At 34.0% G+C, this 15,923-nt stretch overlaps 2 protein-coding genes across 2 annotated transcripts; one reads left to right on the plus strand and one right to left on the minus strand.

The window, feature by feature from the left end:
* The first annotated feature begins 2,208 nt into the window (after positions 1-2,208).
* On the plus strand, positions 2,209-6,269 carry LOC133830446 (protein NRT1/ PTR FAMILY 2.11-like). Its single transcript, XM_062260420.1, has 4 exons — positions 2,209-2,390; positions 2,509-2,726; positions 2,916-3,481; positions 4,881-6,269. The coding sequence occupies exons 1-4, from the start codon at positions 2,297-2,299 to the stop codon at positions 5,758-5,760; spliced, it is 1,758 nt and encodes a 585-aa protein (XP_062116404.1). The 5' UTR covers positions 2,209-2,296; the 3' UTR covers positions 5,761-6,269.
* Positions 6,201-12,401, minus strand: LOC133830445 (ATPase 11, plasma membrane-type). The gene is made up of 21 exons (XM_062260419.1): positions 11,958-12,401; positions 11,740-11,859; positions 11,538-11,636; positions 11,292-11,429; positions 10,951-11,085; positions 10,671-10,850; positions 10,343-10,549; positions 10,139-10,258; positions 9,918-10,037; positions 9,676-9,798; positions 9,492-9,596; positions 9,216-9,360; positions 8,772-8,936; positions 8,405-8,643; positions 8,266-8,298; positions 8,085-8,166; positions 7,601-7,761; positions 7,190-7,375; positions 6,899-7,081; positions 6,623-6,798; positions 6,201-6,489 (listed from the first exon to the last, which is right to left on the minus strand). The coding sequence occupies exons 1-21, from the start codon at positions 12,009-12,011 to the stop codon at positions 6,393-6,395; spliced, it is 2,868 nt and encodes a 955-aa protein (XP_062116403.1). The 5' UTR covers positions 12,012-12,401; the 3' UTR covers positions 6,201-6,392.
* Between the last annotated feature and the right edge of the window lie 3,522 nt (positions 12,402-15,923).

Below are 15,923 nucleotides of genomic sequence, written 5' to 3' on the forward strand. Positions count from 1 at the left end.
AGAAAAAAAACGAAAAAGTCGAAAACGGTTGAAAAAAAAATTTGAAAGTGAAAATTTTTTATTTTCAAAATTTAATGAATTTTAATTAAAATTTTCAAAAATAATAAATAAAAATAGTTACCAAACACTATTTTAAGTTTAATTTTCAAATTTTTAATTAAATAAATAAATTATTATTATTTTTAAATGTTACCAAACAACTCCTTAGTAAAGTATGGGGACTCCAAATGCTATTTAACCTAATATTATAAATTTATAAAACTTTGACAATAACAAAACAAAAACCACTTCCATTCCTCATTCTATCCCTAACAATTATCGTCCCTTGTGTAAAGTGGAGTGTGTTATCTCCGTTTTGTCCCGGAACACGTGGCAGGACACATTGGGTCTGGGGACTCTTTCGCAAAGATCAAAGGCCCAGCCCCAGCCCAATGAACATGGAGGACGAGGGGCCTAGTGACCCAAACGTCAATGGGCCCAAAACTGTTCAATGGGCGCCACCATAACAAGGGAATCAGGACGAAGGTTCGGGCCCAGCTCATCTTCCCGGTCCTAATTTAATGGCATCATCCGGGACGCAAATGAGGGTAACGTTCGACCGTCCGAATGGACTGAGACATTGGTAAATGAACCGGGGTCCTAGTAAACGAACCGAGACTTTAGTAAATGAATTCGGACCTTGCATCCGGGTTGGCAAGATTGAACTTCCCTGACTGACACATTCCCGAAAAACACGGAGTTTGGTTTCCCCAACTAACCTACAGAAGAGGTTACATACGGAATGCACGCTGATACTTGGGAACAATACTGCCACTACTCTGACGGATCCTATCCCCAGGATCTCCTTAGAAGCCCATGCAATCAGACTGAAGCTGCGTACTGTTGTCATTGGTACAGGGTGGTTATGCTCTAGCCGGCCCAATGGGCCCTGATTAAAGTGTATTATTTTGCAAAGTTCTTTGTATTAAGCCTCCATTAGCGAGTGAACCATGATTATATCCCTATTGGGCTTGGATTAGTCCAGCCCAAGTCCATTACACCTAACTGCCTATAAATAGAATCAATTGCGCACTGTAGGGGGGATCGCAAAATTTTCTCTTGTAAGCAATTACTCTATTGAAACTTGCAGAAAACCTCATTGTTAAAGCTCTCTAAGCTCTAATACAATAGACTCGTGGACTAAGGTTCTTTAACGCCCCAACCACGTAAAAAAACTCTTGTGTGCTTATCTCTAAATCTTTTCTTTTCCTCTTTTATCTTTTATAATTCTAATTTTTGAAAAACTCGATAAACAGAGTAGTTAAATAATGCGATGCTAAAAAAGTCAATTGTACCAAACTATTTTGTTCTGTCTCAATGGCATCTTGTTAAAATACTAATTAACATTTCAAAGTGTAAATTCAGTAAGCACTAAGAATATCACATTACTCAAATAAAGCAGTATTAGTATTATTAAAGAGAGCGTTATCAACCATTTTTAGTGGCATTTAATGAATTGTCTCCATAATATGGACAGCTGATGTCTTTTTATTTTATTTTATTTTTTGAAAGGAAAAAAAAATCATTGCTTCCATGATAAATTTAAGTGATAGATATGTACTGATGTGATGAAGGTACTACGTCTACCCCAACATTTAGTGACGAGGAATCTCTTATTTTCAATGGACACTTAATATTAATTATAACGTAATGGGGTTTTAGTATTGGGTACGTCTAGAGTGCATTCCTAAAAATGGACATACCGGTGTCATGATGATTTTCGACGAAATTTTTTTTATGAACATGTATATTATAATTATTTAGAGTATCTTGCAAATTTTCAATAAATTCTGAATAGTTTACAGTGTCGAAAACAATATTCAAATAGTTTATTGCACGCGTAACTGTTTTTTCTTATGCAAGTGGAAGATAACCAGTTTGAACCATATTTTCGATATTGAAAATTATTCGGAATTTTCTAAAAATGTACAAGATGCTCTAAATAACTACAATGGACAAAATCATAAAAAAAATTGCGCCGAAAATCATTCGAATACCGAAAACAAAATAGGGCGCACCAGCACTCCCAAAAGCATGAGGTGCACTCTAGAATTTTCCTTAGTATTCATGTACCTGAAATGGAAATGATCCTAGGTATTCCAATCAAAAGACCCCAAATGAAGGAAAAAAGACTCTGGAAAGTCAAGGGTGCAAGAAGAGCAATAAATCTTGGCACCAATTGCTTAAACTCTATAAATATTTTGAGACAGTTTAGATAGCAAAACAAGCTTCATATATATAAAAAAGAAAACTGAAAATGGGAGAAATGATGGAGAAGATTGAGAAAGATGATAGAACTGAAGACTGCAAGATTAACTACAGAGGATGGAAAATCATGCCTCTTGTGATAGGTAAGAGTAGAGATTTATTTTATTACTTCATACCCTTTTCAGCTTTTCTTCTAATCTTTCCTTTGGTTTTGTATATTTTGTAATGGATGTTGAGTAACCCATCTGCATAATCTTTCAGGGAATGAAACTTTTGAGAAGCTAGGAGCTGTTGGTACCACTTCCAATCTTTTGGTCTATCTCACTACTGTATTCAACATGAAGAGAATTACAGCTGCTAACATCATTACTATCTACATGGGCACCACCAACTTGGCCACCTTGGGAGGAGCTTTCGTCTCTGACACCTATTTTGGTCGCTACAATACATTGTGCTTTGGTACAATAGCTTCTTTAATGGTAAAACTATACTAATTCTTCAGTCCAAAGCCATATGAAATTTGGTTGTGTATATACTTTTGCATCTAGAATAAGTATCACAATTATAAGGCTATTTTATTATGTTTAGATCTTGGTATGGTTCATCTAGTATCTTAGTTCATGAATCATGATTCTTTGATTTTCTTTTTTCTCTTATCTTCTGTAAAGGGATTACTTTTAATAGACTTAACAGCAGCCATTAAGAAGTTACATCCCACTCATTGTGGAGCAGGAGCAAGAGAGAGTCACTTATGCAAAGGGCCAACATCTGATCAAATGGCCTTCTTACTCGCCGGTTTTGGGCTAGTAATAGTAGGAGCTGGCAGCATCAGACCATGTAACTTGGCCTTTGGAGCAGACCAATTCAACCCCAGAACAGAATCTCGAAAGAAGGGCATTAACAGCTTCTTCAATTGGTATTTTTTCACCTTCACTTTTGCAAAGATGGTATCCTTGACATTCATTGTCTATGTTCAATCAAACATAAGCTGGGCTTTGGGTTTAAGTATTCCACCAATTCTTATGTTCATCTCCACTCTACTCTTCCTTGTGGGTTCCAAATTTTATGTCAAAGTAAAAGCTAGTGGAAGTCCAATATCAAGTCTAGCACAGGTCATTGTGGTTGCTTCTAAGAAAAGAAGACTGGAACTACCAGACCGGCCATGGATATCACTCTATACCTATATGCCTCCCAAATCCATCAATTCCAATCTTCCTTACACAGACCAGTTCAGGTGAGCCCTTGTTTTATTTTTATTTTTAATGTTTTCAGAAAATAAACCTTTTTCGCAGTAAACTGAAAAATGCACTTCTTTCTCACCTTTTTTGTAAATAATAATTATTAAAAAAAACCCACCTATTTCTTTAAGCGACAGTGTCTTATTATCATGTGCTACGTGAAATATGTACTTTTAAGTGCCTAACAAACTGATGTAGAATGAATTTATCATCTATTATGTAACTCTCTTTTTCAGTTGCACACTTATATTACATGACCAAATTTTCATGTAATAAGAAAGTATTATTATCTATTACACGACTTTTTTTAGTTGCACACTTGTATTGCATGACCAAATGTTAATTCATGTAATAACATCGTACTAAGATATTATAGTATTTAGGTTTGGATTTTGATAAATTCTGATGTTATGGAGTCCTTACTAATTTGCATGTATTTAGTTATATTTTTATTCATCGCAATACAAATTTGCTTGGTTTTATTTATAAAATTTATTAATTAATTTTATTAAATTTATATTATTATCCTATAAATTTTAAATAAATAAATAATATTACATATAAAAGAATAATATAAACATATTAAAAGAAAATTTAAATCAAAACATTCTTTATAATTTTTTAAAAAATATATAATACGATAACATTTTTAAATATAAATGATAATTTTTTTAATAAAAATTAAGATAATGTATTATATATTATTGTTATAATAATATTTTATAATATTTAAATTTATATTAATATATACTTATATTAAATATTATTATAATAATAATATTTTATAATATTGAAATTCATATTTATATGATTAGTTAAAAATTATAATTATATATTATTATCATAATAATATTTTATAACGTTTGAATTTATATTAATACAATTATTAAATATTTGTATTATATATTATTATAATAATGATATTTTATAACATTTGAATTTAAATTTATATTAATATAATTATTAAATATGTTATTTTTTTTATTAATATTATTATAATAATAATAATATTTTATAATATTTTAATTTATATTAATATAATTAATAAATATCAATTTTAAATTAGTTTTAAAAATATGTTCCGTTAAATTATATCAAAAGTAAAAAAAACTGTTAATACTAAAAAATTTCATTATCTACCCACGTATTTATATAAAAAAGATATACTTATTTAAATATATACTTATTTAAATCAATCATTAACAATACTACTTTAAATCGAACAAAATACATCCCATCATGTTATTCGAGCCCATTTATTTTTCCAACAAAATATTTATATATAAACAAAAACCCACATTCAAAGTACAAAGTTGACCACTTTCCCCAAAAATCTTTTCTCAAAAATATTGTCGAGCACACAATCTTCAATAATTAGGATATTGGTGTCACCAGATTTCTGAACAAAGCAGCAATAGTGACTCCAGAAGACCGATTAAACCCAGACGGATCACCATCTCATCCTTGGAGACTTTGCAGCCTACAACAAGTGGAAGAAGTGAAGTGTCTAATGAGAGTTTTACCAATATGGTTAACAGCTATGGTTTACCATGTTGCCATTGTCCAACAGCAAACTTATGTTGTTTTCCAAGCCCTTCAATCCAACAGACACATAGGAAATATCAGCTTTGAGATTCCAGCTGCATCCTACACTGTCTTCACCATGCTCAGCATGACTTTGTGGATACCTTTGCACGACAGAATCATTGTCCCCTACTTCCAAAGAGTTAGAAGAAAAGAAGGTGGAGTAACTCTCCTTGAGAGGATAGGCATAGGCATCTTCCTCTCCATCCTCACCTCACTAGTATCCGGCATGGTTGAAAATCGACGAAGAACTACAGCTCTAACTAAGCCAGCTATTGGATTCAATCCAAGAAGAGGTGCCATTTCATCTATGTCAGCCTCTTGGTTAATCCCTCAACTCCTGTTAGCTGGTCTAACTGAGGCATTCTCAGCTATCGGCCAAGTCGAATTCTACTACAAGCAATTCCCTGAGAACATGAGAAGCATTGCTGGGTCTCTCTTCTTTTGTGGCTTGGCAGGCTCAAATTACTTGAGCAGCTTCTTGATAACAATAGTTCACCGAACTACTGAGGGGTCTGCCAATGGGAATTGGTTGGCTGAAGATCTTAACAAGGGCAGATTGGACTACTTCTATTACATGGTAGCTGGTTTAGGAACTGTGACTTTGGGCTACTTTTTAGTGTGTGCTAAGTGGTACAAGAACAAAGGTTCCGGAGGAATTTCCATTGAAGTGACTAATATGACTCGGTAACTTGTAGTTTGATAGTTAAGGCCATAGATTCATGGTATGTAATTTGGCAACATTCCGAGTCTCTTAGAAGATGGTGTGCGAAAATGGTGAATTGGGCTATAGAATGTCAAGAATAAGGTTTCATCTGAAGCTGTGTTTGCAGCTCATTTGCTAGTTAATTGTCATTTGTCCAATCCAAAGGGACACACTAGCACTGTCCACGCCTTACAGTACTGACTTTGCTTTTGCCTTTTTTCTCATTTTCTTGACTCAAATAAAACCTGCCAAGTGTTCATTTGACTTATCTATGACCAGGTTTGAATCCTTTGATGTTAATAAAAAAAACTAATTTATTTAGAAAATCACAACCAACTTTCAAAGAAATACAGTATAAGAACTTCTCCAGCATGGGGGAAAAATTAATGCAAAAGGCTCTTAAAGGGCAAAAAGGAGAGGGAAAGAAAAAAAAAAGAAATATAGAATGATTTAGATTAAGAGCTAATGAAAAGTGAACAGAACAGAAAGCAGAGTAGCATAAAATTTAATTGGCTGTTTAAAGGACAACAAACAACAATGCGCTGATTCTGTCTTTACTCTCAGCACTAGTAGAACTGGCCTTTCAAAGTACGAGTAAGGCCAACAAAACATCTCCCTCAGACTGTATATGCTTGTTGAATTGTGTCAATATCGAGGCCCTTTAATCTCACAACTGACTCTACATGGCCTTTCAGTGTATGAAGTTCTCTCAACCTGTAATAAAGCAATGGTAGACAGGCACATAAATTAGTCAGATATAATTGTCTGTTCAATAGGATTCCTTTATTGGGTAACAAATAGAAAATTATTAAGCCAAACAGCTTTTAGCGTGAAGATTGCATCTCACCTTGCAATTTCAGCTCTTCTTTTGGCTTCTTCAGCCATTTGATTGAGTTCTGAAACATGAGTTCTCTCAGTAAACTTGGAATCTGGTGGTTGCAAACCATGCAATGTTCTTTGTGCGTGTGCCCATTGAAGCTCACGCTGCTCCTTTCCAAAGTCCTTTTGCCTAGTGAAGGCAATCTATAGAACAAAAGAAACCATTATAAAATGGCTAAGAGGAAGAATCCCATCAGATAAAAAAATAAAAAATAAAAACTCAGTAAGACAACGAGATTCATACCCTTTGCTCGATAACTAGATCCCAAGCTCGTCCACTCAAAACATAACGAGTGAAGAATTTTATCAAATCAAGTGGGATGTAGAAGATGATATTGTAAAGCCAGACAACACCAGCCCAACCCCAGCCAATCCCTTTAATTGCAGCAAAGCTCCAATTTGCATAGACAGCAATTAAAGTGGCAATCTGCTCACATGAAAGCTCAAAAGTTAAATTTTTACTTGCAACCAATAAAAATAAGAGAACAACCTGAAACCATTGAAAAGAAAAGAAAAATAAAAGGTTTGGACTCACCAGCTGTGCAACCAGGAAAGCTGCAACTAGCAGAAACCCAGGACGCTCAACATAGGACCAGCTTCGAGATCGGGTAACAAAAATAAGGGCCTGACTAACTGTGCTCACTTGCAGGTATATTGCTGAGGCAAGTTTCCTAAAATCATCATGTGCAGTCTTCTCAAGTGTTTCAACCCCAAATATGCGCTGAAAAATTAACATGGCAAAATCATAAGCTAAATCAACAAATACAGGATCATCAACAATAACCAGAAAAAAAATAATAATCACAAGCAAGAGAAAAACATGACATAAAAAAATACCGAAAAAAATGTATTATTTATAAATAATTTAGACATGCGGTGCACTTCCATCTTCCACACAAAAAAAAAAAAACAAATCTCAAGAGATAATTAAGTAAAGTCATCTTACAGGGAAGAAGTCTGTCTTGTATGCTGCCCAAAAAAATATTACAGTCATCATTGCCATGTAACTACCAAGCACAACGCCAGTTGTGAAAATCTCTGACAGCTTCCAGCTATCTGGCAGTGGAGAAGGTTTCACCCTGTCCTTTGATATTGTCATGATAGTACCTGAAATGTAATAGAATCTAAGAGCCGTTACAAAGCAATTTCAAGAATCTTGACCATATATATAAATATATATATATATGTATAAACTAGACTCTCCGCCTAACCCTCATATCTTTTTGAGGCAAAAAAAACTATAACAATTAGTAGGTGCCCAGGAGGGGTTATGAATGAACACGAATCATCTAAAGAATGGGAGGCTGTCCTATCAGAGCCAGCAACAAGAAACAAGCTGCAGTTTTTTCAGTTCTTTTTCACAGTTGATGTACCCCTAGTTAAAATAAAATGAGTAAAAAAGATCCTATAAGATGGATAGAGCAACAAACCATCATTGAGAATGGCAATGATAAGCACCATGAAAGGTGGGAAGTCGAACTTCCATATGAGAGCCAGCAACATGAAACCAAGCTGCACCATTACAAAGAAGAATATCAAGGTACAGAAAAGTAGGACACCTCGAGGCATAAAATGCCAACATAAATACCGAACAAAGAACCACTAACTTACCACAATACGGATTGTAATGGATACTGCATATATCTGCGAGGTGAAAAGAAAAAAAGGGAGTTAATAAAAGGAATATACCAAAAACAAAGGCTAAAAGACTAATAAAACAGAATGCACACAAGAAGAAACCAAATCATACTGTGTAATTTTTCATCCTCTGGAAGATTGCTCGACTTGTTAAAACAGCACTAATAATAACACTGAGGCCAGGCTCGGTAAGAACAATGTCAGAAGCACTGCGAGCTGCATCAGTAGCATCAGCAACAGCTATTCCAATGTCTGCCTTCTTCAGGGCAGGAGCATCATTGACTCCATCACCAGTCATTCCACAGATATGTTTCCTAGCTTGCAGACGCTTTACAATCTCATATTTGTGCTCTGGACCAATAGAGTCATTGAGTGGAAGAAAAGCATGAAACAACAATTTGGCCCAAACAAGGTAAAAAAATAATAATAATCATCTTGTCAAGCATACATCCATGAAAACATAGGCTGAAGAAACATACCAGGGAAAACACCAGCGAAGCCATCAGCTTTTTCTATAAGTTCGTCAACTGGTAAAGCAGCAATTGACTCATCCTTGTGCTGTCCAAGTAAAGCAGAGGAAGGATACATGTTAGTTCCCATTCCCAAGCGACGGCCAGTTTCCTTTCCTATAGCCAGTTGGTCACCTGATGGAAAGCACAAGTATCAGCACTCAACTGCTCAAAAATACTGTTCAGGGCTTATTGTTTCAATTAAATTTTAATGTGAAGCGGGTGTTGACATAAAGTAAATATCAGCTAAATAGCAGATGCTGATCAAATCTATTAGGAAAGAAGATGACAAAAGATCAACTTTTTCAAGAGAACAGAATCTAAGTATGCTTTTAGTGGCCTCAATAGTAGCCATAGGTTTTCATATAACTCAATCTGCATTCTAACCCCTTCTGACATTAACATAAAGAGTACCTGTAATCATCTTCACATTTACTCCCAGGTTTAATGCTCTCCTGATTGTTTCTGCACTATCGTGCCTAGGTGGATCGAAAAGAGGCAGGAGGCCAATAAACTGCCATGGGCCTCCTGAGCTCTCCTTGGTTCCTTCTGGGACTTCCTGCATATAATGATGGACATATTTCATAAACATTATAAACAAGTGTTTGCTCAATATTATATACATATATATAGCAGAATGACAAGCGTCCTAGTTTACCACAAAATAAATGAGAAATGGGGCCAATTTACCTGGTATGCAACAGCAAGAGATCGTAGACCTCGCTCAGCAAACTTATCAATCACAGCATGTACTCTACGCTCAATTTCAGACTTGTTGTGAGCAAGATGTAAAATCTGGTAGGGAATGCAGAAAGAGCTTAGCCTATGACATCAAAAGAACAAGAGACGGCACGAGAAAAGAAGGTAAACTTACCTGTTCCGGTGCACCTTTGCTGACTCTATGCATTTTACCGTCACGGTCAATATAAGTCAATGCAGTTCTCTTATCCGTAGGATTGAAAGGAAGGAAGTGAATTTCTTGAATATTTGCACGTGCCTTTCCAAAAATGAAATAAAAAAGAAAAATAAATTATTCATAATATTAAAAAATTAAACCAATCAGGCGTATATACTGCAAAGTCGTGATAAAGAACACTGATGTCAGCAACTACAGACCTCTTTCGGATCAGCCAGCATGCCAACTATTGCAGTATCTATAGCATCTTGGTTCTCTGTTCTAGATGCTCTGGCTGCCATAAGTACAACAGTATCGGGATCGACTCCTTTTGCAAAAACCTGTAAGTTAAGAGTAAGCAACCCATTGTGAATAAATTTTATAATCAACTTTAAACAAAATCACTTCTACAACTAGTAAGCAGAAGCATCTGTTAAACAACCTCAATAAGATTTTTATCAACAGTAAGCTTGTTTAACGTCAGGGTTCCGGTCTTGTCACTGCAAAGCACATCCATGCCAGCCATCTCTTCAATTGCTGTCATCCTCTTTGTGATAGCTCCCTGCATTCATCATTAACATCTGTGATCAATCCTGAAATCCTCAAACATGGCTATGCAGCAACATCCACAAGGAAAGTAACCAACCTGCTGAGCTAGCCTATGAGACCCGATAGCCATTGTCACTGAAAGTACAGTAGGCATGGCAATTGGGATTCCACCAATGAGAAGCACAAGCAGATTATCAATTCCGGGACGATAGTCACGATCTTGAATTGGGTACATGACGATAATCTCTATTATCATTCCCACAGCAATTGAACATATACAGAAATTTCCAATAGCAGTCAAGACCTACAAAAACAACATAAATATAGGAACTAAGTGAGAAAAGAAAATAACAAAATATATCTGTAACTAAAGCCATCATTCTCAAGTCCACCCTGGCCAATATATGATGCTATTAATTCGTTACCTTTTGGAAGTGGCCAACTTGATTAGTGGTATCAACAAGATGAGCAGCCTTCCCAAAGAAGGTGTGTACACCCGTGGCAATGACCACTGCTTCAATCTCTCCTTGTTTGCAAGTAGAACCAGAGTAAACACCATCTCCCGGGCCTTTGGTTACAGGAAGAGACTCCCCGGTAAGTGACGACTGCAAATATAAAAATAATGAATAGAAAATCAAATTCTCAGACACCAAACCATAGATTTTTCTGCGGTTAAGAGAAAAGATTCATAATCAGCAGACAGACCTGGTCAATTTTCAAAGGATCCCCTTCAAGAAGACGGGCATCTGCTGGAACAATATCTCCAAGCTTAATACTAACTATGTCTCCAGGCACCAGAACAGCAGCATCTTGTTCGTTCCACCTTCCATCTCGAAGCACCTTTACAGAGGAAAATAAAAGGTTTTAGATAAAATAAACAACAGGAGAGATATTAAAATTATATGACAAGTTTATAACTAATCACTCTCTTTTAGAACATGAAAATTAAAACTTCAAGATTTTACAAAAATAAATAAATAAAACTTAAGATGGATTACTGAGTGCTCCAAAAGACGATAAGGCAAAAAATAAATAAATAAGCATACCTTAGCTTTGGGAGCAAGACGAGCCATCAGAGCTGCGGCAGCATTGCCAGCGTTGTTTTCCTCAATAAAACTAATCGTTGAGTTGATGACAAGAAGGGTAATAATACCCACAAAATCTTGCCAATCAGGAGGCTTGCCCTACAGAAAGAATTTTGAAGATAAAACTCAATAAATTCAAGAAAAAAAAAATAATCAAGTGGTCTTAGAATTTAGCAATAGAAATCCGCCAAAAAGCTGAGAGCTTACTCCTCCATTTGCAAGTGCAATGGCCATGATTGCAGCAGCTTCCATAACCCATGAGAGAGGGTTCCACATAAACCCCAAAAACTTCAAGAATTTGCTCTCCTGAAATTGACCCAGAACATGTTATTTTCAGAAAACAGAGGACTGTACCTCAAAATTACCAGACAACCAAGTAAGAGAGCCAAAACATAAATAAAGGATTCACCCTCTTTTCTTCAAGCTTGTTATAACCAAAAATGGTCAGCCTTTCCTCAGCAGCCTCAGTGGTGAGACCATCTTTGCTACATCTCAGATTCTCAAAAACCTCCTCAATGGGTATATTTTCCTGCATTCAAAAAGTTCATAAAACAAAAAAATAGTTAAACAACAAGAAAGAAATAGCTTCAACCAGAAAAGGCTTAAACTTTTTCAGATCTATGTTACCAAATCAACAGTTTCCTTCAGAACAGCTTCCAATACTTCAGGTTTTTCCCCCATATTTCCTTCTTTCTCAGCAACACTCTCTCACACTCTTTATTTAAACTTAATCACTCAGAGAAAACTTCAAAGATCACAAGCCCATCAAACCAACCACCAAGGTACAACCTTGGAAGCCTGCTAAAACCAATACACACAGAAGAAGAAGAACAAGAAGAAGAGGATGAAGAAAAAAAAAATTAATAAGAGTATAAATAAGCAAAACCCAGTTCAAGAAAGTTGATTTTGATCTCAAATTCTGGTTTGATGAACCAAAATGTGGCAGGACAGAGCCTACACCTAATCCACAAGAGCCAAGAAGACAAACCGCTAAAGAGAACTACTTCAAATAGAGAGAGTAGTGGTAAGTAACAGTCGCAACCTTTTCTATATACAAAATCAAAATCTCAAAAAAGCCCCTGTAATAAGTTTCCTCGTCTAAATTAATCAGTTCAAGCCCGTTACACAGAACACTTGAAAATTTTACTTTTTTTTTTTTGCAGCTTTGAAAATTTTACTTTTAAATACTGCAAATACTTTTGTTTTTGTCTTTATGCCAAAATTACCTCGCAGAAAATCCTGTCATTTTCCTATATACTTTTTCTCCTTACCTATTTTTATTCCTTACCTTTCCTTTTCATGAAAAATAGTTTTTTTCTTTTATCACAGGGATACCAATCAGAGTAAATGAATCATAAACTGCACATGCAAACACACACCTGTTTTTTTTTTTTTTTTTTGCTTATTCTTCTTTTTTGGTACAATTTCACTTATTTTATACTGCTCTGAAAAAATTATTCATTTTGTTTTATTTATAAAAAAAAACTATTTACCCTTAAATGGTTGATCAACTAATGAAAGGCCATGCAATCAAATTTTTGTTTAGAGGAACTATTGACATTGACATTATCACCCTTTTTGTCTAATTCTCAGATATTTCCTTCTTTTTTGACAAAAATTCTCAGATATTTATAATTAGACAGTGAAATGAAAAAATTATAAAAAGTGTTCTCCAAAAAAAATACAATACAAAGTAATATATATACATATATATATTTGCATTTAGACCGTTTGAGTTATCATTTTGCCATATAAGGTTGCCATCATTATATTATATTTTTGGGTTTTATACGTTATTCTTTGGATTCTTCTTAGCTTTCTCCCTTCGTGGTCTAGGGTAGGTTTCAACGTTGTCAAATAAACAATAATATTAATCAAACCTAAATACTTACTACCAAACAATTTTTGCCCATTCTTTAGGGTGTTTAACACCAAACAATCACCTACTTCTAAGAAATTTGGTACTTTTTTTACTTAAACCTCAAGTGTGTGATTAAGGGTTGGGAAAGATTACAACAATATTGACCTTATGGAGAAAAACTATATATGTTATACTTTTTAATTGTCATATTAAAATGGGTACCCATGAATTTTAGATGTCACATTGTTAAAGAGGTTAAATGTAGTCATTATTAAATTTTGTGAAAGAAGTTGACCCTTTTTCCCATAAATATATCTTTTTTAAGGCTCACCTCCAATTTTTAGAGAAATGATTTAATTCTTTTTTTTTTTTTTTTTGAGAAAGAGAAATGATTTAATTCTAAATGCAAATCAAAGGGTTAAAAATAAAAGAAGATGAATAATTAATGGGAATGACAGAAACATTTGACCACATTCTTATGTTTGTTAACTTTTTCTTTTTGATGTTACACTTATTTTAGAAAAGCTAGTGGAGCTTTTAAAAAAGGAAAGGGTAGGGGCATTTAAATAACTTAACCTTTTAGCCTTTGTTCAGAGAACCACTACCACCTAACCTAAAGAAAGAAAAAATAATAATAATAATAATTTTATAAAATATTTACTTGTTTTATAACATATTTTAAGCAATTTAATTGAAAAATTAGATTACAAAAATATAATTCTAACCCGTCCAATTTAGAAAAAAAATTTAACTCGTCTAATATTTTAGGCGGTTTGGTCGGGTTAACCCACCCAAACCAATCTTAAGATTTTTTTTTTTAAAAATGTTTAAATAATTAGATTCAACCAATTAAAAGTATAATATATATTTTCCAAACTTAAACATATTATTCTAAATTAAAATTTTGAAACATTATTTTAAATTCATTGTTAAAATTTCAAAAAATATATTTAATATTACATATAATATACATGATAAATGTATGTATAAATAAAATAAAGAAAGAAAATTCTTAATTGGTTTATTCTGGTTTATTGGGCTGTTTTTATCAGTTTATTCGGAATGCATTTTGTATTTGTTTCTTTAGTTTGGTTTGTACAATTTATCCAGATGTGGCGATTTACAAAAACTTTTGAATAATCCGACGATATACGAGAAATATGAAATAAGGACATTAATATATATATATATATAATATTTGTTAAAGTAAATTACCATTCAGGTTAAATTTTTCATTGCGAACAAAATGTTGAAAATTTCATTTTGGGTTCTTTCTTTCCATCTTCCAGAAGAAGAAAAAAAAGCATTTGTATATTATTTTTATCTTTGAATCAACTTATAGGGTATAGAAAATTGACCAACTTTACCTTTGATTCAACTTGGGGCATCAAGAAAGTCATGAAAGTCAGTGATGATTATGCTTTGCCACATCATCCAATTCCAAACCTCTTTTGCGTCACCTAGAGCTGTAAATGTGGGTCAGCCCAGCCCGACTACATTTTCGTGCCTCTGATAAATTTGGGCCGGGTCCGGTGCTAGGCCGAGCCGGTCCATTTTTGAAAGAGGAGGTCCAGCACGGCCCATGTCTGCCGTGTCGGGCCGGCCCACTTTTCTTATTCGGGTCAGCCCACTTTCTATATTCGGGCCCACTTTATTTTTGCCAAAAAATGTAAAGATGGAGAATTTAACCCTCTACCTCCTCCTTAACCATCAATGGACTTACCACCAAACCAAATACATTTGTTTGTTTAAATTATAATTTTAGATATTTTTATATACTTTTTAATAATATTTTACACAAAATTATATCAAAGATAATTATTAGAAGTTTAATACCTACTAATAAATATTAAATTTAACTCACAAATCTTAAAATAAATTAATATAATTATAAAAATATAAACATTGAGAAAAATAAAACTTCTATTATCATTTTAATTTATTAATAACTGACAAATAAAAATTTATTATGATTATTAATATCAAAATATTGGGTTTTTTATCGTGTCGTGTTTTCGGGTTAATTTGTTCGTACTTTCGTGTCGTGCCTTCGGGCTTGTCGTGTCGTGCCGTGCTCAGGCCTATGTCGTGCCGTACCGTGCCGTGCCAAATTTCAATTCGTGTCGTGCCTGGCCCAGGGCCATATTTTTTCGTGTCGTGTCGTGCTCGTGCCTCCCGGGCTCGTGTCGGTTTCGTGCCGTGCTAGAAAGCCCAGCCCGTATTTAGCGCTCTAGCGTCACTCTTGTTTTTTTAATTTTTTTAATTATTTTTTCTTTGAATTTCCTTTTTCTTTTTGGGGTATTAATTTGCTTTTATTTTTATTTTTTTCTATTTATCAAACTCAAAAGATTACGTAAGAATAAAGGAATACAAGTTGAATACGCAGTCTCCAAATTCATTATATCGTTTAACAGCAAAAACTACGAAAAATTATATAGACAATTACATGCATGTGTATGCACAAAATATACTATTAAAGTTTTCTACAAACCAATAATCGTTAAACTAAATATTTAGAATGGTCTAATATGTCATTTGAGTAATTCGTATATATTCTATTCTAATAGGATGAAATATGTCTCTTTTACGTGAAGAAAAGCCAAAATAGCATAGTTGAACTAAAACCAAATTACCAAAATTAGATCTCTTCTGCCCTTTTGCTTACGGAAAAGCCCAATTAACATAACGTATTCAGCTGCTTTTAATGTATATTAGCTTGGGATTTTTGTACA

This window comes from Humulus lupulus, chromosome 4, assembly GCF_963169125.1.
Source record: "Humulus lupulus chromosome 4, drHumLupu1.1, whole genome shotgun sequence".
NCBI lineage: Eukaryota > Viridiplantae > Streptophyta > Magnoliopsida > Rosales > Cannabaceae > Humulus > Humulus lupulus.

Coding starts and splice junctions, on each gene's coding strand:
- LOC133830446 (XM_062260420.1), top strand. CDS start 2,297: ATGGGAGAAATGATGGAGAAGATTGAGAAAGATGATAGAACTGAAGAC. Junction 2,391..2,508: donor AATCATGCCTCTTGTGATAG/GTAAGAGTAGAG, acceptor ATAATCTTTCAG/GGAATGAAACTTTTGAGAAG. Junction 2,727..2,915: donor GTACAATAGCTTCTTTAATG/GTAAAACTATAC, acceptor TCTTCTGTAAAG/GGATTACTTTTAATAGACTT.
- LOC133830445 (XM_062260419.1), bottom strand. CDS start 12,011: ATGGGGGAAAAACCTGAAGTATTGGAAGCTGTTCTGAAGGAAACTGTT. Junction 11,860..11,957: donor TGAAGGAAACTGTTGATTTG/GTAACATAGATC, acceptor TTTTGAATGCAG/GAAAATATACCCATTGAGGA. Junction 10,259..10,342: donor CTCATAGGCTAGCTCAGCAG/GTTGGTTACTTT, acceptor TGATGAATGCAG/GGAGCTATCACAAAGAGGAT.